Source organism: Moschus berezovskii, chromosome 16 (genome assembly GCF_049115385.1).
Source record: "Moschus berezovskii isolate FMDL1 chromosome 16, NW_MosBer_1.0, whole genome shotgun sequence".
NCBI lineage: Eukaryota > Metazoa > Chordata > Mammalia > Artiodactyla > Moschidae > Moschus > Moschus berezovskii.
This window is the reverse complement of record NC_142475.1, coordinates 69,783,707-69,810,206: the sequence shown is the minus strand read 5'-3', so window position 1 is coordinate 69,810,206 and position 26,500 is coordinate 69,783,707. Positions and strand designations below refer to the sequence as shown.

The following is a 26,500-nucleotide window of genomic DNA, read 5'->3' as shown; positions in this document are numbered from 1 at the left end:
CACTTTGTTGAAACACAACATTGAAAAGCAATTACCCTCCAATTAAAATTTTTTAAAAGCTAGAAATTTTTTTTAAATGTAAAAAATGTATGGTGTCTCACTTGAGAATCAAGGACAAGAAAAGAATCACGTTAACCTGGTGGCTCAGCAGTAAAGAATTTGTCTGCAATGCAGGAGACACAGGTTCAATCCCTGGGTTGGGAAGATACACTGGGGAAGGAAATAGCTACCCACTCCAGTTTTTTGTCTGGGAAATCCCACGGACAGAGGAGCTGGGTGGGTTATAGTCCATGGCGTCGCAAAGAGTTAGACGTGACTTACCAACTAAACAACAATTTCATCTTATATTTGTATCACTATTATATTTAACATTCTCCTAGAGTAATTCTGTAAGAATACAAAAATCAAGTTATGTTAATTTTAACTTCATTCAACAGAGCATTATACTTCTCTCCCAATTAAAAAATAAAAACCAAATAACAAAATAAAATGAAGGAATGTGCCTAACATTAATCTGTCAGAAGCAAACAGCCAGAAAAGAAACCATTTAGTTTTACTGATTTGAAAAGTTCTTTGTTCATTCTCTTAAATAAATATTTTAGCACTAAATACGAGCCAGGTACCTCTACAGACTTTCTTGGTTCTCAAAGGGGAAAGACACTGGTACACACCATTTTAATCTAATGTGACACACACTACAATGCATATATGACAAGAGCACTGATCCAAATGCGGGGAAAGGCAGGTGTGCTGCTGAGAAGGAGATGAATGGAAGATGCCCGGGAATTAGTCAGGTAACACACCTGCAGAGCACTAGGAGAAGGTGCCAGGCATTGTGAATACAAACAGGCTTTGCAGTAATCAGTAATGCTTATACCACACGAATGCAACATCCATTCAATTTTAATTATGTCACCTTTTATTATTTTACAATGTATTTCCAAAAAATGCCATTACAGTTGCCTTAACTGCTCTATAAGACCTGGAATCAAAGAACACTGAGAATTAGAACACACACATCAAGCTGTAATACCTACTTGTGCTGAACCACTACTACCAAAGGGATGTTGTTTCTTAAATAAGCAGATGTGTGGCAATGCAAAATAAAATACAGACTGGTTAGAACAGTAAACTTTGTTTCAATGGCTATAGAAAGGAGGTGGTTTTGTTGTGTGTGTTTTTTTTTTTAAACACATCTGGTCTGGCAGCAAGATGTAATATGCATTTAGAGCAATACATGCCCTGAAAGCTTATATTTTCAGTTGTGTGCATCACCTGAACTCAGAGCCCAGATGAAAAAAGTAATCCCTCTCCATACCCTCAACACCCCTCCCTCCATAGGTCACAATATTCCTAAACTTGAGATTTTGTTGGTGAACTATTTTACAATTTTTTTCTCCAGTGACACTGGATGCTTTTAGTTTTTTCTCTGAAAGAGAAGCAATGAAAATGCAAGGACACCCTTCAGGGTCCAATTTTCACATCACATTCTCCAAGTAGTAAAATAGCAGCTCTATAACATGGATGAAAAAAGTTTTCAGTTTCCTCCTAGTTCTCCTTCAGTTTTTAATTATATTAGCATTAAAATTTATCTGGAGTCAGTGGGCTTTCCCAAAGAAAATTTTTAGTTGCCAAGTATTTTCAGAAATTAAAGCGTTACATATATGTAATTAGCTCTTATCTACCAAAAATATATATATATGTATATATATTTGTATTCATTTATCTTCACTGAAGTGCTGTTTTTTTTTTTTCTCCTGACTGAACATAAGAACCTAGTGGACGGACAAATGCTGGCTTTATTTCTTTATAAGCAGTAACTGGAGTCTGTTTTCTTTTCATTCAATAGAAACTGCGTGTTCATAATAAATTCACAAAAGGCAATATAAGGAAACACCTAATGAACAGGCATCTGCCAAACAAGTCATGTTTTAAGATTGGACTCTACCAAGTAGCACTGTGGCATTATAGGCGTGCCATTTTTCAAGTCTGTCAGTTCTTCGCTAATTTTTTTTTCCCCCTAGCAGAGGATAGTGCGTAATCATAAAGTAAGGCCTAGAAACCATCCACAGTCACTCCCAATATTAGGGTGGACATCATTCTCAAGAACTGATATAAACCAGACTTGAGCAGGAAGTACTCAACTAGAACCATATTTGGTCCCATTCAAATAGTCTCCACTAACACTTAGCTGATATACATGTTCCCTTCTCAACGGATTTTGTGTTAACCTTTAAAAACTAACAAGTAAGATTGCAAAGTTTTCATAGAGTTGTAGTCTTAGGGGGACTGCTATGTTCCAAAGAATATGTTTTGATTCACAAATGTCATTGGTAACATCTTGTCCATAAACATGGTTGGCAAAATTAAAAAAAGGCACAAAAGGGGAATAACAAGAAATGCTTTCCACTTTCAGTGAAGAGTACCAAAGCAAGTATCTTTCACGAGAAAAGGCAGAGAAAAGTGTTCAGTACTTCATGCACAACTTGAGCTAAAAAGAAAAAAAAATTATCTTCTAGGTCCTGAAGCTTGAGAAAAACGAGTTTTCCTAATCACGTGCTTCATGTCAAATAAAATGTAAAGCTGCACAAATACATGTTTGGTTTAACAGTGGACCCTTTTTTTTTTTTTTTTAAAGAAGTGAGGCAATTAAACAAAGGACAACAAGACCAAAATACCTTCATTAACAAAGCAACTCCACCTGTCGCCTCTGTCCCTTTTACCACTTAGTGGGGTAAAATGTCCGGTAGAATGTAAAATGCAGCATTCTCAATCATGGGATCTAGAAACTTTTCATGATAACTTACTGCAAATTGCACTTGACAGTTCACCATGACAATGGAAAACTGGCCCCTTGTTCGCTTATACAGTCCTTGAGCCCCAAAGGGAAGTCACCAGTAGAACGACCTGGATAAAAAGTTTGCAGCTGTGCTCAGCCAGCTAGCTCCGCCCTCCGGGTGGGAGCCCACCCGGGACACCGCCTTGTCCTGCTCCTTCGTGGGACTCTCATCCTCGGGCAGGTAGTCAGGCAGCTCCGTGTTCTGTTCTACCTCCACAGGCGTGTCCTGGAATGGGACCAGCATCTGATACAGAGAACACGTGAAGAGTTATTACAAAATCGACCTAACTGATGGAAGTGCATGTCACACACTGAAAGTCAACTTTACTTCTCGTTCTCATCACCATATTCTCGGAGGCTACATTCCTTTGCAAAGTATCTTCTTCTTGTCTGAAGGTAAGTCCAATTAAAGAGCACTATGTAGGCACAGAAGGAAGAACTGCACGTGAAAATTCTCACGCTTTTCTCCTGAGGCTCCAGGAATAAATGTTCAACTTCTGTGGTGTCTCAGATGGTAAAGAATCTGCCTGCAATGCAGGAGATGCAGGAGACTTGGATTCGATCACTGGGTTTGGAAAATCCTCTGGAAAAGGGAATGCCTACCCACTCCAGTATTCCTGCCTGGAGAATCCCATGCATGGATAGAGGAGCCTGGGGCACTATACAGTTCATGGGGTTGCAAAGAGCCAGACACGCCTGAGTGATTAACACTTCTGTCGATTTCAAGAGGACAAAAACAAACATCTGGCTGCAGTGGGCCCCTAAAGGGTCAATGAACACCCTTTCTTTGGGAACTCAAGTGAACTAAAGAATCTTTTCCCTTATCACAAAGCTAGTGAACAGCAGCAAGAGGCAAAGATTTTCACTGAATATACTTGCCCAATGATGGGACTGGATCTTAATTTTTTTGGATTGGCAAAACCAATTAAGGTTAGAAAGTATTTAAAAACCAATGCAAAGAAACCACATATCCTTTCCTTCCACATACAATCACCAAGACACCTCCACTGACATCAAGAATAGTCTGAAATCTACAAAATATCTCTCCATATTTCTAGAAGTATTAACTGTTAACCAAGAAACACCAAGATAATCTGACTCTGCCACATTCCGACATACTCAGCGGCTATTTGTCAAGAAATACTAGCCATCTGCCAGCCCCAAGGAATAGTTGAGAAAGAGTCAAGCAGAAAGCAAACTAAATAGAGCTTTTACCTCTTCTCCACTTTCACTCTTCACAACTTGCTGAGCCTTCATAACCTTGGTTGATGCTATTGCTGATGCCAAAGCCTAGGCCAGGATAAAAAGACAACACTTTTGAACATGGATGTGTTTACCCATAACCTCAAGTGTTTTTAGCCATTTGAGTTACCAACCTCTGCTTTTAGATCTGAACGGATTCGTACCACACATCTCTGAACGGCCATTTGAAAAGTAAAGCTAATAACGCCTTTAATTTTTAACAAGGCTTCTTCACACAGGTTTCTCCGGGACTGAAAAAGTAAAGGCAAACAATTATTAAAATGTGTAAAATAATGAATGGCAATAAAGCAAACACTGAATAAAGTAACACTGGGGAGAAAGTAGGGAACAGGGAAAGTAAACGTGTCTATTTTAATTCTACAATCGCATATTTAAAGGCACATAAAGGGTGGTATTTTAGTTAAGTTTAGGAAAACTTGAGGGTCTTTGCAGAAGGGGTAGACATGGGCCTTAACAGAAGGAAATTTGAAAAATTCAGAAATATATGGAAATTAAACTGCTAAATAACCAATCGGTCAAGCAAGAAATCACCAAAGAAATAAGAAAATACTTTCAGATGAATGATAAGAAACACCACATACCAAATCTGAGGGGATGCAAAGACAGTAGTAGTGCCTAGAGGGAAATTTATAGCTATAATAATGACATCAAAATAAAATAAAATCACAAACCAATTACTTAATATTCCATTGTAGGAAACAAGAGAAGAGCAAACTAAACCCAAAGCAAACAGAGAAAAGAAATATAAAGATTAGAGTAGGGAAAAAAAGAAATAGAGAATGGGAAGGGATAGAGAAAAATCAATGAAATCACAAGTTGGTTCTTCAGAAAGAGTAACAAAGCTTGATAAAACTTTAGCTAGACTGACCAAGAAAAGAAAGAAGACTCAAATTATTAAAAACAGGAATGAAAGAATTAATTATGACCAACTTTACCCAAAAAAGGATATGCAAACACTATAAACAACTGTATGCCTAACACATTAGATAACCTCAACAAAACGATAGATTCCTTAAAAATCTTAAAAAAAAAACCCTGTAAAGTGACAAGAAAGTATGAATGAAGTACAGAACAATTAAAGAGACTGAATTTATAATCAGAACATTTTCCACAAAGAAAAGCCCAGAACCACATGGCTTTACTGGTGAATTCTACCAAATGTTTAAAGATCAACACCAACCCTTCACAAACTCATCCAGACACTTCCCAACTCATTTTATGAAGCCAGGATAACACTGATACCAAAACCAGACAAAGACAGCCATGGGGAAAAAAAAAGACTACAAACCAATATCCTCTATGAATACAGATGCAAAATACCTCAACAAAACACCAGCAAACTGACTCTAGAACCATATTAAAAAGATTTTGCACCACGACCAACTAGGAACTAGGAATGAAGAGTTGTTGGTTCAATACACAAAAATAAACCTGATGTAATAATGCACGATATTAACAGAACTCAAAAATAGAAAGACGAATTTAATTTTTTTTAAAAATTGGGCAAAGAATGAATATTTTTCCAAAAGAGAAAATCTATAATAAAGATGCATACAATAAACACTAAATACTACTTAGTGGTATAGTCAACCACTAAAAATGGCCAATAGGCAAATGAAAAGATAGCACCATTGTTATTAGGGAAATGCAAATCAAAAGCACAATAAAATACCATTCACACCCCTTGGAATAGCTTTTTTTTTAACAATGGAAAATAAATATTGGCGAGGATGTGGAGAAAGTGGATTCCTCATACATTGCTGATGAGAGAGTGTAAAATGGAGCAGCCATCGTGGAAAACAGTCGGGCAGTTGCTCAAAAACCTAAACATAAAGCTCCCATATTACCCAGCAATTCTACCCTTAGGAATATACCCAAGAGTACCGAAAACATTTATTGACACAAAAACTTGTACATGAACGTTCACAGCAGAATTATTCACAAAGACAAAAGGTGGAAATAGGCCAATATCCATCAATTGATGAATTAATCAAAATGCCATATACAATGGAATATTACAGGGAGGAATGATGCCCTGACACATGATACAACAGGGAGGAACCCCGACAACATCACGCTAACGGAAAGCTTGACATTAAAGGCCACATCCTGTATGATTCCAGTTACATGAAATGTCCAGGAGAGGAAAATCCATAGACACAGAAGTAGATCAGTGGTTACCAGGGGCCAGAAGGAGTGAGTGCTAACGGCAATAATCAGGCTTCCCAGGTGGCACTAGTGGTAAAGAACCTGTCTACCAATGCTGGAGACCTAAGAGACAGCGGTTCAATCCCTGGGTCGGGAAGATCCCCTGGAGGAGAACATGGCAACCCACTCCAATATTCTTGACTGGAGAATCCCACGGACAGAGGAGCCTGGTGGGCTTCAGTCCAAAGGAGGTGCAAAGAGTTGGATACAACTGAGGTGACTGAAGCAATTAACACACACACACACCAATAACCATATGAATGGTGAATGACTCCAGCACTCCTGATCAAAGGTAGAAATTTTTAGAATTAAAATTTAAAAAGGTCCAACTACAGAGTGCCTGTCCATGTGAAATATAGACACAAATAGAAGATACACACTATAATTAAAAGAAACCTTGAGCACCTAATATTAAAAGCCGACAAGGTAGAAGGAGTTGAGAAAAATCAACAGTGTACAACTACTAAACAGTACTTTTAAAAACTGTGTAACTGGTATTACATTTTCCTTAAACATCTGGTATTAACAGAATTCACCAATGAAGACACTGAGACCAGAATATCTTTATAGGAAGGTTTTTAACTGCAAAGTCAATTTCTTTGACAGACACAGAGCTATTCATTCAGGTTATCCATCTCTTTTTAAGTGAGCTTTGGCAATCCGTCTTTCAAGATTTCATCTGTATTATCAAATTTACTGGCATAAAGTTATTCAAAAATTCACTTATTTTTCTTTCAATGTCTATATTAAAGGATCTATAGCAATGTTCCTTCACTTCTGATATTGATAAATCTGTGACCTTTTATTCATGATAAGTGAGGTTTATCAATTTAATTGATCATATCAAAGATTGGCTTTTGATTTCACTGATTTTTCTCTGGTTTTCCATTTCACTGATTTCTGCTTTTTTTGTTTCTTCTGCTTACTTTGGATTTACTTTGCTCTTTTTCTAGTTTCTTAAGGTAGAAGGTTCAGTCACTGAGGCCTTTTCCTTTTTGTATGTAATATTCATCTGGTGCTAATGATTTCCTTTCTAAACTCTGCTTTAGCTGCTTCCCCCAAATTCTAATTAATTCAAAATACTTCCGAGTTTCTCTTTTCATTTATTCATTGAACCATGGATTATTTTAGAAACGTTAAACTCCTAAAATATTTGGGGGATTTTCCAGATATCTTCCTGTGATTGATTTCTAACTTGCTTTTCGTTGTGAGCAAGGAATACACTTTGCTTGGTTCTAATTCTTTTAAGACTTGTTTCATGTGACACAATATGGACTGTTTTCATCACTGTTTCCTGTGCATATAAGGAGAATAAACACTATCGTGCTGCTGAGTAGGGTTTCCTATAAATATCAATTAGGTTAGGTTGGTTGTTAGAGTTATTTGAGTTTTCTATGTTCCTAATAATTCTCTGTATACTTGTTCTATTCACTGGGAGAGTAGTATTCAAGTCTCCAGCTCTAGGTGGAGCTTGATTATTTCTCCTTGCATTTTTGTCAGTTTTTGCTTCACATATTTTGAAGTCATATTCTTAGGGCATACATATTTGATTAATTGACCCCTTGGGCATACATATTTGATTAATTGACCCCCATTTAAGCATAAAATGCCCCTTGTTAACAGAATAAAATACTGGTATTGGGACTTATTCTTGAAGATTGTTAGCAGGTGACACTGAGGTAACCAGTTAACATGAGTTCTCTCTCCCATGTTATGAATCCCATGTTTATACAAGTCTTACCGTATCATCAAGACCATCTATATGCAAAACCACTGTTTTGGCACGTTTGTTTGTAGTTCCCAGAAAAAACTGAGCTTTCCTTCGACGTGAATTCATTTCATTGAAACTATCCCCATCTGCCATATTGGAAGATTGAAGAATGTCATAGATTTCAGAGGCTAGCAGTTTTGTTTCCCCTGGAGTTGTAGACCTTGAAAAGAAACACGTAAATTAGCAAAGTAGTCTTGTCATTTTTACTGATTCTGTAATTTTATTCCTCAACTTTGCAAAACCTTATTTTCTTCATTCCGATGATTTGCTCAATCTGAAAGAAATACTGGTGAATCCCAGAATAATCAATAATGCAGAAAAAGCATCTAGTCTATAATAGTTTTCTAGTTCCAATTTAAACCCATGGTTCATCAATATTTAAAACTCATCACTAGAGTGGTATAAAAACACATTTAAACAAATCATTAGTTAAACAGGAAGTCAACTAAAAAAAAATCAGGATATCCTTATGGCAGAAAGTGAAGAGGAACTAAAAAGCCTCTTAATGAAAGTGAAAGAGGAGAGTGAAAAGGTTGGCTTGAAGCTCAACATTCAGAAAACTAAGATCATGGCATCTGGTCCCATCACTTCATGGGAAATAGATGGGGAAACAGTGGAAATAGTGTCAGACTTTATTTTGGGGGGCTCCAAAAACACTGCAGATGCTGATTACAGCCAGGAAATTAAAAGACACTTACTCCTTGGAAGGAAAGTTATGACCAACCTAGACAGTATATTAAAAAGCTAAGACATTACTTTGCTAACAAAGGTCCATCTAGTCAAGGCTTTGGTTTTTCCAGTGGTCACGTATGGATGTGAGAGTTGGACTGTGAAGAAAGCTGATCGCCGAAGAATTGATGCTTTTGAGGTGTGGTGCTGGAGAAGACTCTTGAGAGTCCCTTGTACTGCAAGGAGATCCAACCAGTCCATTCTAAAGGAGATCGATCCTGGGTTTTCATTGGAAGGACTGATGCTAAAGCTGAAACTCCAATACTTTGGCCACCTCATGCAACAAGCTGACTCACTGGAAAAGACTCTGATGCTGGGAGGGATTGGGGGCGGGAGGAGACGGGGAAGACAGAGAATGAGATGGCTGGATGGCATCACTGACTCGATGGACATGAGTTTGAGTTGGTGATGGACAGGGAGGCCTGGCGTGCTGTGATTCATGGGGTCGCAAAGAGTCGGACACGACCGAGCAACTGAATTGAACATATCTCTGGATTAACACTAACATTCAACACTCAGTTTAACTTTCAAAAAAATATAACACCTAAAAATCCAAAAGGAAAAAGCAAAATAGGAGAGGATCATTTATATGTTATTTCAATACAGGGATTTGTGAGTAAAAACAAACACCATTTCTCAATTTACAATTTTATGTACCTTTTACAAAGCAAGTACATATCGTTAAACCACAACCCAGGCAACAGTTTTCATAAAATTTTCAATCCTACTATGGTTCCTCACATAAATGTCCAGTGCCGTTCTGTCCGACACAACTTTTGACATTGACAGAAATGTCCACTCACCACCTGTGGTTACTGAGGACTTGAAATGTGGCAAGCAAAACTAAACAATTTTATTTACTGTTAATTAAATAGCCACACACTGCAAGTGGTTACCATAACTGGAAGCACAGATCTAATGGTTCTTATTAATTAAATTGAATAAACAGTAAGTACACATAACTAAGAAAATAATCCTCATTTCACCTATCAGTTCAGTTCAGTTCAGTCGCTCAGTCGCATCCGACTCTTTTCGACTCCATGAATCACAGCACGCCAGGCGTCCCTGTCCATCACCAACTCCCGGAGTTCACTCAAACTCATGTCCATCGAGTCGGTGATGCCATCCAGCCATCTCATTCTCTGTCGTCCCCGTCTACTCCTGCCCCCAATCCCTCCATACCTGGGCTCAATTAGGGGGGTTTCCCCTTGTGGCTCAGCTGGTAAAGAATCCACCTGTAACTTGGGTTCAATCCCTGCGTTGGGAAGATCCCCTGGAAAAGGGAAAGGCTACCCACTTCAGTATTCGGCTTGGAGAATTCCATGGACTATATAGACCATGGGGTAGCAAAGAGTCAGACACAACTGAGCAACTTTCATTTCACTTCACTTCAAACCCTGTAACATGCATCCCAAGGATTTTACAATCTGTCCCCTTTCAGCTTTACCAACATCAGCCAGAAGAGCTTCACCTTGACTGTATCCCTGAAGGCTCAGCTCAACCACCGTCTTCTTTATGAAGCCTCCTCAACCCAGCACCCATATTCATTCCTCTGCATCCAAAGTACTATGCTTGTACTTAACACTACTGATCAAAATTTTCCATTTCTCTTCAAGAACAGGGATATATTCTCTCCATCCCTTCCACAGAGCCTAACAAACTTCTGTGTAATCCATCTGTTTACTGGATGAGTGGGAATACTTCATTCCTGATATTCAGACTGTACACACTTCAGCTACACAGACCATCAACTCCTGGGGTGCTACTCTGGCAGTTTTCTAGGGTCCCAACTTACCATACCAAGTGTTTTTCTGGGCTACTATTGACCATAGAGATCAATTACCTTGAATGATTTTGGCTTTGTATTCCAGGAAGCTACCAAAAGGACTATTTTTTTAGGAGATGTCTCAGCACTTTTCAGATAGCTGTTTCACAGGTCACTGCAGTTGTGAGGTATTTTGAATACTAGCCAACCAGAAGTTGTAAAAAGTTCAAGGACCTGGGTAAGAAGCACCATGAATTTAAAATTTTTTTAAAAAAATGTCTTTCCTCTCTACCATGAATACTGTTTTTACGTATTTGCATCAAATAAGAGAATCATCATGACATGTTATAGGAGATTATCTAATGATCTATCTCATAAAACTTTTTAAACACACACTATTCTAGAACTTTTTTATGTGCTTCCTAACCAACCAGTCGGAGAAGGCAATGGCAAGCCACTCCAGTACTTTTGCCTAGAAAATCCCATGGATGGAGGAGCCTGGTAGGCTGCAGTCCATGGGGTCGCTACGAGTCGAAAATGACTGAGAGACTTCACTTTCATTTTTCACTTTCACACATTGGAGAAGGAAATGGCAACCCACCCCAGTGTTCTTGCCTGGAGAACCCAGGGACGGGGGAGCCTGGTGGGCTGCCGTCTATGGGGTCACACAGAGTCGGACATGACTGAAGTGACTTAGCAGCAGTAGCAGCAGCAACCAACCAGTAGTGACCAAACCATTAAAAGACTAATATCAAATTATTATCTTTCTGTTCTGCAGAACAGGAACTAGAACTAGATAGCATGAGTTCTTAAACAAATGGCTCTACTAACCCCTTTGAGAAGCTGGTATAAAATAAATACTCCCACCACCATTTTTAACTTCCTTTATTTCATAGTTTCAAGTTTCATCATTTTCATATAGTAATAAATTCCTTTCTGGAAGATTTTCAATTTCTATCTACTTAAAACCAAAAGATTTTAAAATAATAATATCATAAAATCAACATGATGGTCTCACTTTGTTTTGAAGCTTGTTCTACTGGTATACCTCATAGGACTAATTTTATTGCTGCACTTCCTATAAAACAGTTACAGACTGTTTCTTCAGACACAGTCTGAAGAGACACAGTTTAAGAGACACTCTCTTAAAACGGAGTAAAATTCTGTCTTAGGCAAAATGAACTCTGCAAAAGCATATAAGCAAAAATGAAGTAAAAATTAAGTTACTTCTTGATCTGGGCACTATATAAAGTATCACAAATATCTATATGTATGTTGCTGTTCAATAAACTATGAATATTTTCCTTTTTTCCCCTTATTTTTAAAAAATGCTTTTAAAACCAGAAAGAAAAAGTCAAGATCATCTACAGATTTGGAAGCAAGTAATTTAGTCTTTAAAAAAAAAAAATTACCATTCAAATACTATGATTTAAAACATTCACGTACAAGAAGTCCAGAGTTATGTGGTACATTTGGCCATAAGTGTAAGAAAGACTGTATAATTAAACAAGTATTAATTGCCCTAATCTTTTAGACAAGTGAAAACTGAAAGAGCTGATTAATGCCCTGGATTTAGTTCTTCAGTCTTTAAAATCGGACATCCAAGAAAAAGACCATCTTGAAAAACTTCAAATAACTGGAATTCTGCTCTCAGTAATTTACTATTCCATAATGCAGTATACTGATCCTTCACCACTTTTTCTAAATAGTTATCTATATTAAAAACACTCAAAATGTTACTCATAAAACACTGAAAGGTGAACTCTGATCTTTATTATATATCAAAAATAATTTTCATTTTGGATATATTTCCTTATTGATCATAAACAGCAATTCAGATGATTTGATGCTGCAAATAACATTTTATATTACCTATAAAAGCCAGATAAGACTTCCATATACTTCATGAAAGCAATGAAAATACTATTTCAGTATTAGAAGGCTTGCTATCATCTTTCGAAAAACTTCACAACTTTTCCTTTAGGAGTTGGTTTTACTATTTTTTTCCTGTGTTGCTCACTAAGAAAAATTGTTTTTGGAATATTTAGGCAACTCAGAAAACCATCCTCTATCTTTTGACACAGAAACAATCCTAACTTAAGGCTTCTAAGAAGAAAGTCAACGGCTCTGTTTAGTAACAATGAAGTCCAAAGGCATGAAAACTATGACCCTAAGGCAACAGCCCCTCATGTATCATTCTCTGGCTGTTTTGACTCACAAGGGCAGAGGTGAGTACCTCAACACAGACTGTGAGCCCAACAAAGCCTAAAATTACTACTATCTGGTTTTTCTTTTTTTAGGAAAAATTTGCCAGCCTCTGTTCTGTACAAGTCACATAAAAATCAAGGCAAAAATGGAGCAGCATTTTCAAAAATCACAAGAAAACAAAAAGTGAGTCATGAATCTGGTTCACCTGTCCTGTTCAATTTTTTTAAATAATATTAAAAAAAAAAGAGAGAACACAGGAAAAAGCATAAAGAAATGAAGCACATATTTTTCATCCAGGATTTTAGCAAGGATAGTCCACCATTACTATGGCACTGTTTCAAAATCTAGAATTTTAGGAAGTTCTCCAGATGAAATGAGATACTTTGACGTTGAAATGCCACGTTTTATTAAAGTGACTTATTTATAGCATATTTCATGTGAGATATTCACACATGCTTTTATAAAATCCATCTTCTATCAGAAGTATTACTCCTGAAATACTAATTAACAAATGTCTTAAACTGAATTTAGATGTTCTCCTAAACTGATATGCTGAAAATTTTCTTCACAGAGATTCAGGGTTAAAAATAAAACGTAAAAAAGATTTTTTAATTAAAAAAATAAAAATAAAATGTAAACAGGTTCCAACCACTAACGATGAGTTTTCATTTATGGAGAATTAAAGTTAGAACACAATACCAGATTCATTTTGAGTGACAGAGAACTTAAAATTCTCTTCACAACTGAAGAACTGAACACAATGACTGAAGCCAATCCAACTGCTGATCTCTAAGCACCAAAGTGACCTAAACACAAGTCAAACCTGCTTTTGAGTAACATGTTAAATCTCCACAAAATTCTGTAGCAAAATATAATTTGGTGATTAAAGGACAGAAATTATAAGATGCATAATTTTCTCTATTTTATAAAACATTCTTCCCTGATTCTCATGGTAAGAACAACCTCTACTCTCCCCACCTTCTTCTGACTTCTGGTTTTCTCTTTGATCACTTAAGACAGGATTCCTCTTCGGTCAGTATGAAGTAGCAGCTTGCCACAAAAGATCTCTGTTCTGCATGGTCTTACTGGGATATGAGGAGATCCTTCGGCCGCTTCCTGAATTAAACAGATTCACAGAATCACAGCTCAATCTCCTCCTAACTCAGTATTGCTCAACAGAGAGAAACTGATCTGAATTCCACCCTGACTGCCTGGATGTCACAGGGCAGCCACATCAATGAAAACAATTAGGATATCTATATTATATGTGCTCCTATGCTATGGCTCACCAAGATGATCTATATAAGAAGGAAGAATGAGCTTCCCTGGTGGTCCAGTGATTAAGAATCCACCTGCCAATGTAAGGGACAGAGGTTCAATCCCTGCTCTGAATACATTCCACATGCCTCAGGGCAACTAGCCCCACAAGCCCACGCACTGCAACTACTGAAGCTCCGATGCCTAGAGCTGGCGCTCCACAGGGAGAACCCTGCACATACCACAACTAGAGAAAGCCCTGGCACAGAAATGAAGACCCAGAACAGTCAAAAATAAATAAATATTAAAAAAAAAAAAGAATGGAAGAGTGACAGTCATCTGTATCTGGCAACACAGGTATGAAAATGCAGAATAATGTCTAAAGAACATATGTCTACAATGTCGAAACAATTATGCATATATAAAACTCACCCTGCTCTATATGATAAAAACTTTTCACTTTGATTTCTTAAGAATATTTAACACAAGTACCAAAAAGAAAAAGGTAAATGAGAAAATAAAAAGCCAAAGCAATCTATTTTAAAAAAGAGAGAATCATGTTCAAGCCATGAGATAGATAGTTTACACCACAGTGAAACATGCTGAACCAAAACCTGATTCTAATACTTCACAGCCTTACATGTTGACAGGCCAAAACACAGTTTTATCAGCCTTCTGGTAACATTCACTGATAAACTTCTAAAATGATTATTTCAGTAAGCAGAGGTGACTTTTAAAAAGCTTGAAAGGCAATCTTCAAATCTGCGATCTCCACTGGCCAAATGAGCTGAAAAACATATATAAAAATTATTACCTTGTATTTCCACTTTTGAGAGGGTATAGGACTTAATTATAATGGCGTATGCAATGAATGTGCATTCGTTTTACTATTGGAGGAGCCAGCAACGATCACCACACTGTCCAAAAAAGTATACTTTTATTTGTATTAAAAATAGAAGCTGCTTGTAGCAACCATGAAGACACACTGCTTGGATCTCCCTTTAAGAAGCCTGCCCTTCGGCTGTACGAAGCAGAGTGGTAGAGCCACCAGTAACAGTGGCCCTGAGATCTAGCACACCATCCAAGGCCTGACCCCTCCCGGGGAGACCCAAGCAGTGGGCGCACTAGGGCCTGGCCAGGTCTGCCCAGTGCAAGACTCATCTACAGGGTGGCCCTGGCTTTGCACCTCCCTCCAGAGTTTTCTGTCAGATCTGCACTGCAGCCTGAGACTCTTCTGGTCCCACTCAGTTTCCTCTTCACTTTCCTTTAACAGAGGTCAGGTCTGCGTTGTGATCTAAAGACAACAGTCGGATCCTTCTTCATTTCCTTCTATCTTTACAGACCGTATCTCATAGTAAGCTCTTCCAGTTCTAACTCCATCTCAAGATCTCCCTCCCAGATGATTTGTTGTTGTTCAGTCGCTCAATCATGTCTGACTCTGCCACCCCGTGGACTGCAGCACCCTGCCCTGTCCTTCACGAGCTCCCGAAGTTTGCGCAAACCCACATCCATTCAGTCGATGATGCCATCCAACCATCTCATTCTCTGTCGCCCCTTTCTCCTCCCAGAAGATACTGCAAGATAACAACCTGAGCCGACACAACTCTTCTCCTATAAAGACACTAGTAGGGACTTCCCTGGTGGTCCAGTGGCTAAGACTCAGCACTCCCAGATACTGATCCCCGGTCAGGGGACTAGATCCCACTTTCTGCAAGTAAGAGTTGACTCAAGATCTGGCAGGCCACAAACTAAGACTCGATGAAGCCAAATGAATGTTTATAAAAAATATAGACGGATCTCTCATTTACATATACACACATACATATATACGTATCACAACCTTAGCCAACCAAGCTAAGAAACTGTTATAGGTTAAATCTATGGTGCCTCTAAATCTTGCTCTAAAATTCAAATTTGAAGTATGCTTTAATAAACAGAAATTTTCATTTCTTACATTTTTAAAATTTGTACCATGTATTTTCAGCTTCAATAAACAAACCTGGTAAAAGAATACACAATCTTAAGTTCATCGTGTGAATAAAATAATCGTACAGAAGCATTCGTATTACATTTAATCCTTTTACTGTTTCATAGAGTATGCCAGTTAAAAATAATTAATTATATGGAATTAAAGCCTACTAGGAACAAGAATACAACCTCGTATTTTATATAACAGTTTAGAATTTACAGAGCATTTTTATACAGATATCCCACTGAATCCTCAAGCACTTTGACCTCAAATCAAGGGCAATGATTAATAAAATTAATCCCAGTCAATATTTTCTAATATTTATTTCTAACTGATCACCTGAATAAATAAAAACCCTTCAGGTTCTAATCTGTCATTATCAAAGATCAAGGTACCTCTCAGTGTAGCTCGATTAAAAAAAACACTATTAATAAAATAAAATTTATCTAGAAGCCAAGAACACTAAGAAAAAATATGCAGTTTCTTGGAAGTCAGTCTGGAAGATTTGCCACTGATATAATTTAATAGTGTTTGGGAATTACAGATATTTTGTGAGCATTACAGAAATTTTGTGAATGCTCAAGCCAAAGAAATAGCAAATTTTAAAAGCCAGTAAATTAAATGGTTACCTATTACAGTCTTAAAGACAATCATGTCTTAGGTAAGATCAAGATACAAAGTAAATGAAGATAAAGTCTCAGAAAACATAGTTTTTTTGCTTTCAGACACTTAGAAGTATCAAAACACTTCATCTTCAATTTCTATCCTTTTACAAGGAAATCAGTGAGGCCTGAGAACCGGACATCCCCAGGGGCAACACAGCCGAAGGACTACAGATAAAAAACTTGACCTCTCTGTAATTTTCTTACCCATAAAATTTATCCAACACATTTCAAATAGCAAAATAAGATGATGAATACGAAAATCTTTGTAAGATGAAAGGTACACTTAAAAAAACACCCATTTGCTAAAATTCAAATTAAATGGCTCTGAGAATTCTCTGGAGGTCCAGTGGCTAAGACTCCACACCCCAATGCAGGGGGCAGGGATTCAATCCCTAGTCAGGAAACTAGATCTCATATGCCACAAATAGAGAGTTCACATTACCACAACTAAAGAGTCTACACGCCAAAACTAAGACCTGGTGCAGCCGAATAAGTTAAAAAAAATTTTTTAAATGGTTCTCAATCTCTAAGAGACCTCTCAATGATGCTAAGGAAAATCTCACCTAAAGCCCCTTCAGTCATGATACAGATCAAGGTTCTTTTGAGTAAGACTTAGATGGAGTAACAGAAGAATTACGTACTAAAACACTGCATATTTTCAAATGTCACTGTGTTGCTCTACTAGCAAATCAATAAATACTTCACAAAACCTCATATAAGGTAGGAGTTTCTCTTCTTAGAAGAAATAGTATCCATAAGCACAATGTGTTATCAACATTTTAAATAAAATCTGGGCATTTTCGTAAGGACTACTGTTAATATCAGTGTTTAAGAATAATCAGAACACTGCCCATCAGAACAGTTTTGGACATATAACCCACATAACCTACAAAGCTATGCCTTCATTTTAGAATACCAATTTCAGTAAAATAACATGATCCACTTCTCTACGCCACTAGGAGATACTACCTACTGTACTTACTTCTGTATAACATTTTGCAAGCTTAACATCATTCCCAGCTCTCCTTTCATCTTTTCTCTGTTGGCACGGCACTCTGCCAAGTATCGAAGAGCCTACAGCAAAAACAGGAATAGGTTAATTCACGTGTCCAGACAACTCAAAGTGAAACCCTGTGCTCACTGACTGCAAGAGGAAAGAAAGTGAAAAATAGGTTTTTGTTTTTAGAATCAATTGGTTTTGAAGTGTTTGGAAATTCTTAATTGTGATCATCAGAGCAGTCCTCTAGGGGAAAAGAAGTAATTCTGAGCTGACGGAGCTAAATCTGCTCTTAGAAACAAAGGTTCCCAACTTATCTGCAAGGTCAAAATCAGGATGTTCCGGTTTTATTTTCACTTCATCCTAACAAAGATACAAGGAACTAAATTCCATTAATTGATTTCAGAAAGCAGTCCCAGTAGCCATCATTGCCCTAGGTGCTTTTTATATATTAATTAAAACAACTACCAAGAGGGACCAAACATACAACCCCCTTTATGGAATGGGTGGTTTCTAGCTTTATAATTCACTTTTAAAACGTCCTTTTTTTTCTTCCTGTTTTTAACTGAAAAGCCAAATATGAACTCACTCTCACAGATTTCTATTTTGTGAATTTCACTTTTCTAGGATGCTTCTTTCTTAAGATTTGAAGTACATTTTTGCACATTTCCTTCACGTGCTGATTATTGGGGGACTGGGCTGCTCCACAGACCTCCTCCTCTCTCATGTGCTGCAGAGTTCAGTACCTGAGTCGCAGGGGAATATCCCTGTGGACTACACCATCCAAAAGGGCCCTGTCACTCCACTGACCTTCACATTTCCTACCAGTCCTCTCCACAACATCTCCGAAGTGCTTGGTCATCACCAGGAATGGTACCATTCATGAAATCACAAACCCAGCAACCTGGCTCTGACTGCAATCTCCTATCTTTCCTATAACTCCTTTTACCTGGATTTTTACTTGCACGACGAGGGGAGCCCAGTGAAGGCCGGTGGTCTTGCCCAGTTAGGCAGGCAGAGAGCAGAGTTGGGGAGGTTAGGATGAAACAATATAATTTAAAAATATACATTTGGTCTTCATCTAGTTTCTGGCACAGAGCTCCTAAAAACCTTGGAATTTTCCGACAGGGGTTTGAAGCGGTCCTTTAGACTATACTTGGTTCAGTTTATGTGGAAGAAGGGAGGGAAGTTGGGGCCCCTTGATGGCCTCAGGCTAGGACTAGTCACTAGAAAGACCAAACGACTAGAGGGTGGCAACTTTCAGCCCCACCCACCAAACTGGGCTTCCCAGGTGACACTAATGGTAAAGAACCCGCCTGCCAATGCAAGAGACATAACAGACACGGGTTTGATCCCTTGATCAGGAAGATCTCCTAGAGAAGGCCATGGCAACCCACTCCAGTATTCTTGCCTGGAGAATCCCACCTGCTGCAACTAGAGAAAGTCCGTGCACAGCAAAGAAAGACCCAGTGCAGCCAAAAACTGATTTTAAAAAATTGAAAGGCTTAAAAAAAAAATGAAGTACTGACACATAGTACAATGTGGATGAACCCTGAAAACATTATGCTCAGTGAAAGAAACAAGTCACAAAGACCACATACTCTATGATTCTATTTATATAGAAAATATACACACACTTTTGCCAGAGACATTTGCAAACAGAAAACAATAGAATGTCGTGGCTGTTAGGGAAAGGGCGCGGGGGGTTAAGGAGCAACAGAGAAAGAGCAGAGCTTCTTTCCGACATGATGAAAACATTCTAGAATTAATCGTAGTGATGGCCGCAACTACGAATACAGTAAAACCCACCAAACTGCACACTCTAAGTAGGTAAACTGCAAGGTCTGTGATTTAATCTTAAAGTTGTTACAAAACAAAAACAAAACCTAAGTGCCTCTTTGAGTGTCTTTCTGTATTGATATAATCCTTAAGATTTCTTCCTCTTCCTTGAAAAAAGGAAGTTGCAGAACATTCCATGCAGGTACTATGCTACCATTTTTGCCAAGAGTAAAAACAATATTATATCCTACCATTTGCATAAGAGGACTATACACATTCATATGTTTGCACATACAGAAACATAGTCACACTAGTATCTGCTACACTTTTTAACTTCTTACCATGTCATCTGCTATTTTTCCAAATTTTCTTTAACTGCAAAATTATAACACTGAGACTAAAATTACTGTAGGCAACTTACGAGCAAAGCTGAGTGGACGACAGGGGGGTTGGGATGGTCCATAAATAAAATAAGGCCGGGCAGACATCCCTGATCCTGGACAATGGCTCGTCGGTTTAAAGGATCTGCGGCTAGGTCTCGGAGCTGGTTAACTACAGAGAGAGCATCAGGTTCCTCATTCATGGTGGAGGACGACGAATTCATCTTCTATGCCATACACGTGGACAAAATCTTCTTAAGTTCTGTAGAAATGATTGGCAAAATCATTTCTAGGCTACTGTTTTACAGCATTTATTAAACCATCATAATCACAACACCTTCAGAAAGAAATAGGTGTCTCTAAACCATACAAAAAACTTAAGAACTAGCAATTCCACAGTCTGGAACACAGTCAAATGAACATAAGAAAGTCTAACTTTTTTTAAAAAAAGTTATTTATGTGTGCACAATGTTTAAAGAACATATATCATTTTCATGATTCCAATAAATTCTTTTTTAGCAATACATATTTTAACACCAAAGTCACAATAAATAAGATCTTTACAGTTCAAGTTTATAACCCTTCCTACACTTCTCAAGGAGCACTGAAGAACTGATGCTTTCAAACTCTGGTGCTAGAGAAGACTCGTGAGAGTCCCTTGGACTGCAAGGAGATCAAACCAGTCAACCCTAAAGGAAATCAACCTGAATATTCACTGGAAGGACAGCTGCTGATATTGAAGCCAATACTTTGGCCACCTGATGTGAAGAGCCGATTCACTGGAAAAGACCCTGATGCTGGCGAAGACTGAGAGCAAGAGGAGAAGGGGACGGCAGAGGATGACCCAGTTAGATGGCATCACCAACTCAATGGACATGAATTTCAGCAAACTCAGGGAGATAGTTGCAGACTGAGGAGCCTGGCATGCTGCAGTCCATGGGGTCACAAAGATTCAGACAAAACAGCAACTGAAAACAGTTTGCTAAGTGTAACACTGCCAGTGTTTTCTTCCTCTAGGATACTACTGGAGCCTAAGTGTCTCAGGGAAAAGCTGCTAGTTGACAGCTGTTTTTCTAATTCATCTGTGAACAAAACCAAGCTTACTGAGATCACAGCAGATAAAATCCTCTAAGGAAAGAAGAGAGTCAAAGAAGGTCATAAACACAGAAACCAAGAAGGGTACCGTGCCCTGTGCCTCAGAACAGTGGAGTTTGGGAGATCAGAGTGAAAGTGAAAGTCGCTCAATCGTGTCCAACTCTTTTCGACCCCATAGACTGTAGCCCGCCAGGCTCCTCTGTCCATGGGATTCTCCAGGCAAGAATACTGGAGTGGGTTGCCATTTCCTTCTCCAGGGGATCTTCCCAGCCCAGGGACTGAACCCTAGTCTCCTGTATTGCAGGCAGATTCTTTACCAGCTGAGCCCCAAGGGAAGCCCGGGGAGATCAGGGTGAATCTGAACCAAATCCAAGCACATCTGTCCATCTCTGGGTGGACCATACTCAGAAGAATGAAACAGAATCTGAGGTGAGGTCATTCATTTGACAGATAAGGAAATAGTCTCCGAGAATTTAAATAATTTGCCCCAGGTGACAAAAGCTACTTAGTATAGAACTGAGCTAAAATCTTATCTAGGCTTGATGAAAACCAAGCTGGAATCACGACTGCCTGGAGAAATATCAATAACCTCAGATACGCAGATGGTACCACATTAATGAGAGCAAAGAGAAACTAAAAGAACCTCTTGATGAAGGTGAAAGAGGAGAGTGAAAAAGCTGGCTTAAAACATTCAAAAACTAAGATCATGCCATCCAGTCCCAACATTTCATGGCAAATAGATGGGGAAATAATGGAAACAGAAACACACTTTATTTTCTTGGGCTCCAAATTCACTATGGACGATGACTGCAGCCATGAAATTAAAAGACGCTTGCTCCTTGGGAGAAAAGCTATAACAAACCAAGACAGCGTATTAAAAAACAGAGACATCACTTTGCCAACAAAGGTACATCTAGTCAAAGCTATCATTTTTCCAGTAGTCATGTACAGATGTGAGAACTGAACGATAAAGTAGGCTAAGCACCAAAGAATTGATGCTTTCGAACTGTGGTGCTGGAGAAGACTCTTGAGAGTCCCTTAGACAACATGGAGATCAAACCAGTCCATCCTAAAGGAAATCAATCCTGAATGTTCATTGGAAGGACTGATGCTGAAGCTGAAAACTCCTATACTTTGGCCACAAAGAGCCAAATCACTGGAAAAGTCCCTGATGCTGGGAAAGACTGAAGACAGGAGAAGAAGGGAGTGACAGAGGATGAGATGGTTCGATGGTATCACTGACTCAAAGGACACAAGTTTGAGCAAACTCTGGGAGATAGTGAAGGGCAGGCAAGCCTGGTGTGCTGCAGTCCATGGGGTCAGAGTTGGACATGATTGAGCAACTGAACAATAACTATCTCCTAAACTGGTCAGGTCTTTCCACTTCCCATACCTTCCTTTGAAACCCAGCATATCTTTTTTTCCCACAAAAGTAAACAAGATTTCTAGATAATGTAACATGATAAACACATACAAGCCAAAATACAATATATCAAGGAATAATCTTCACAGATCCAGAAAGTTAAAAATAGTAACTTCCATTAACCAAATTACACAGTATATTTCTTATTAGGAGGAATATAAAGGTGTAAATACTTACCACAAATTAATCAGTTAGTTTAATGCTAATTCCAAAAACAATGCCAAGTGGGGGAGGTGGGCTGGGAACAAAATTATTCTGTAACTCCAGAAAGCATACTAAAGTTATTTGGGGACTGGCGGGGGTGGGAAGAGGGAAGGTAATAAACAGCTAGAGCCTTCCAAAGTATTGAAATACACAAAGATATAGAGTAAAGCCATAGCAGGGGCCGGAGGGGCGGTGGTCAAGAGATACTGCTCCCAAGAAAGCCATTTATACACCCAATCACAGGTTCTATGTGAGTCAATACTCAGGCTCCACCCATTGTTAAATGTGATTTTAGGCAGATGACTTGAACTCTTTGTCTCAGTTTCTTCATATGTAAAATGAAATTAATTTGAGCAAATGCTATATTGTCCAAATGAAATAACAATACACACTAAAAGGCTCAGAGTACTCAGCACACTCTAAATGCTCAACAAAAATAATGGTTTTAAGTTACAATGAGTCAAAAATCAATTTTTAAAAATACGGTTATTCAAAAAATGGTACTGACATAACTTCTAAGCAACTTTAAACCAGTGCTAAGGATCTTTAACTCTTAACATATGTTAAAATATCATACCCCAGAAAAAAAATTGATAAGTCAAATTTCTGAAGTTTGCAAGCAGATGCAAAACATAAGACTAAGAGAAAACAAGGCCTTAACAGGATAGTACTTGGCAGATAGTTTTCTCAAAATGAAAATATAGTGACTCAGGCAATTTTAAAAAGAATTTCTTTTTTTTTTTAAAGCTATAGACTGAATACATATAAGACTAAAGGGTTTGCCTCTTAGGTGCTTCTATTATCAACAGCATGAACATCCCTGTTTACAAATCAGCTTACGAATGAGCTTTATGTGCTGTCACCAGCACAAACCGTATCCAAAAACCAAAACTGCAGAACCAACCATTGGACCAAAGGTCCAGAAACCACATTTAAGAACCAAATATGCTGGGTGATGGCCTCTGGTGTACAACACTGGCCTTGGAACCTGAACCCTCCATTCTCAACTAGAGAGTACTTAGAGAACCACTCAGTGGGAATGACTCAGTTTCAGTGAGCCTCCCCTATTCCTTTGAGATGAAGGAAAATATCAGAAGAGTTAAGACTTTCAACCGTATCAGTCCACCGATAAAGAGATGGCACAAATTTTCGGATCTTCCCAGGAAAAGGTAGGCAATAACACAAGGCATACCTTTTCCTTTCTCTCATTTAGTTCAATTCAGACAAACAAATCATCATAAGACAGTGAATGCACCCCAAACTTTAACAAGCAGTCTGATTCCATGTTAAAAAAAGCCAATTCAGTAGGTGGGGTGAGGCCTGACATCTGTATTTCTCCCAGGTGAGTTTTACCCTGCTAGTCAGGGAACCACAAAAACCAGGAATTAGGTGATAGATGTGAAGCACCTGTAGCTAGGCAGCTGCCTGAAAGACTGTCTTCTTTCAGCCAAGATGTACCACTCAACTTGAAGATGTATTTAACTCTCATATGCAAAGTTAAATATAAATACACAGAACTGTGGAAGAAACACACCCACACCCTAAATCCACATTCAGCTAATTTTTTTTTTTTTTTAAATAATCTCAGGCATTGACATCAGATCTGGCTTTCCCTCTGCTACCACCTAACTGTAACTATTCGAGAAGCTGGGTTCCTACCTTTGAGCCTCAGCTTCCTCTCATAATAATCCTGAGTGGTTGTCAGGTTCAAAGAAAATAAGAACTCGGCATGGTGATGAGTACCAGCAACTGCCAAACAAGAACAGTATTTGATCCTGTGGGGATTCTCAAAGGCCAAGTGTCAGGGTACACACACGAAAGGAGCTGCTTGTATGCACAAGTGCCCCCAAGAACAGCTTTTAAAATACAGAGAAGTGAACGCTGGGCTCGCCTGAATGAAGCTGAACACAACCACCTCCTTCTGTCCCTAACAGACAAGCGTGGGCACAAAACTAATAGAAAGTTGCCAAAGAATTACCTTGGAGAGATGAAGTGACAACACCCATTAATGCTGCTAGGGTCAAAATAATCATAGTAATTAAACTAGGGTTTGTAAAAACTGGCGCGCAGAGGACGGGGAGGAAGTGAACAAAGCGATCATTTTCACAGGACACGTGGGAGCAGGACACTACAGAGCCTGGAGGGACGCACTTCTGGGTCCTGCCTGACCTGAAGGTGGGCAGAGCACCCTCGCCCAGGAAGATTCGCCGCCTGGGTGCAGGGGCCCGCATTCTGCGGCCTTCCCGGCCCCACCGCTTTGTCTGCCTTCCCCGGACACTACATACCACTCCAGCGCTCTAGGAATCCACAGCCTGCCGCACCATTAGGGCCACATCGACGATGAGGTAGAGGAACCCAGAGGCGCGTGGCAGGGTGAGCGACGACAAACGACCAAGCTGACTTCTGAAGCCTAGAAGCGAGGACGCTGGCGGGGAAAAGCTCTACGGACTCTCCCTCATGACCCAAACACCTCCGCCGTTTCTGCCCTCCTATTGGCTGAGACCATTCCAAAGCGAGGATAAAGCTATCCAATCAGAAACTGCCTTCTTAGACTAAAGCGTTCATTGGTGACCAAGGGAAATACCCAAAGTGTTAAACCGGAGGATCCAACGAGAACCCCAGAAAGAGTGAATTGGCCCAAACGACTCTCCGTCTATTAAGCGCTAAGCAAAGAAACTTCACTCCCCAGGAGAAACCCTCGCAGTTTCCCGACTACAATTCCCAGAGTTCCGGCGCTTGAGGCCCCTCTCCGCCCCTTTCTTCAGCAATTCAAATTGAGATTTACTTCTCAAACAACTCATTCGGTTCCAGTAAAGCAGTTTTGTGATACTTTATTCGCTTCTGTGGGTCTTAATTCAGAATCTGTTCAAATTTTTTTGTTTTTGCCTAAGAACATTTGCACTGGCTTCTTAGCGCAAAGGTTGCAAAGGACAGGTTTTTTTGTTTTGTTTTGTTTTAAATGGAAGCTTCTTTTTGGAACGATTTTTTTTGGGGGGGGGGGGTAAGGAAAAAGAGACTAATGGTGAGATAATTTTCCCCAATTCTTGAGGAAGTATTTTTTTAAACATTTTTTTCTATTTAGTTTATCAAAGTAAGGATTTAAATACTTGTTTAATTCATGGCGGTCAGTGACATTTTTGTCTATAGATTTTATATTTTTAAATATTTCTCTAAGCATAATTTAAATCCCACAGGCCAGTCTAAGTATAATGATTGCATTGCACTGAATAACCTCATTGAATAAATTCTGAATTCTCTTTCACAGTTTCATTCTGCCACGTACTAAATATATTAAAGTTCAAAGGAATTTGACTGGCCTCTAATGGAGAAAGTATGAGTGAAAATAAATATCCCAAGCTGTAGTCTCCGCTAACGCCTCCAAAATTTGATTCGTCTATACGTAAATTTAAAAGCAAAATAGATACTTCTGCTCAAATTTTTTTGCCTTCTCTTATCTTTGGTTCAGTTCAGTTCAGTCGCTCAGTCACGTCGGACTCTTTGTGACCCCATGAATCACAGCACGCCAGGCCTCCCTGTCCATCACCAACTCCCGGAGTTCACTCAAACTCATGTCCATCGACTCGGTGATGCCATCCAGCCATCTCATTCTCTGTTGTCCCCTTCTCCTCCTGCCCGCAATCCCTCCCAACATCAGAGTCTTTTCCAGTGAGTCAACTCGTCGCATGAGGTGGCCAAAGTATTGGAGTTTCAGCTTTAGCATCAGTCCTTCCAATGAACACCCAGGATTGATCTCTAGAATGGACTGGTTGGATCTCCTTGCAGTCCAAGGGACTCTCAAGAGTCTTCTCCAGCACCACAGTTCAAAAGCATCAATTCTTCGGCAAGCAGCCTTCTTCACAGTCAAACTCTCACATCCATACATGACCACGGGAAAAACCATAGCCTTGACTAGATGGACCTTGGCTGGCAAAGTAATGTCTCTGCTTT

At 38.9% G+C, this 26,500-nt stretch overlaps 1 protein-coding gene across 2 annotated transcripts; it reads right to left on the bottom strand.

The window, feature by feature from the left end:
• Positions 1-896: 896 nt before the first annotated feature.
• Positions 897-25,021, bottom strand: ARMC1 (armadillo repeat containing 1). 2 transcript variants are annotated; one of them, XM_055432028.2, is made up of 7 exons: positions 24,838-25,021; positions 19,872-20,092; positions 17,657-17,748; positions 8,052-8,241; positions 4,216-4,332; positions 4,055-4,129; positions 897-3,083 (listed from the first exon to the last, which is right to left on the bottom strand). In XM_055432028.2, the coding sequence occupies exons 2-7, from the start codon at positions 20,052-20,054 to the stop codon at positions 2,892-2,894; spliced, it is 849 nt and encodes a 282-aa protein (XP_055288003.1). In that variant the 5' UTR covers positions 20,055-20,092; positions 24,838-25,021; the 3' UTR covers positions 897-2,891. The 2 variants fall into 2 exon arrangements, with proteins under 2 accessions (XP_055288003.1, XP_088700577.1); XM_088844451.1 differs by lacking the exons at positions 8,052-8,241; positions 24,838-25,021 and having other exon boundaries at positions 19,872-20,084.
• Positions 25,022-26,500: the final 1,479 nt, after the last annotated feature.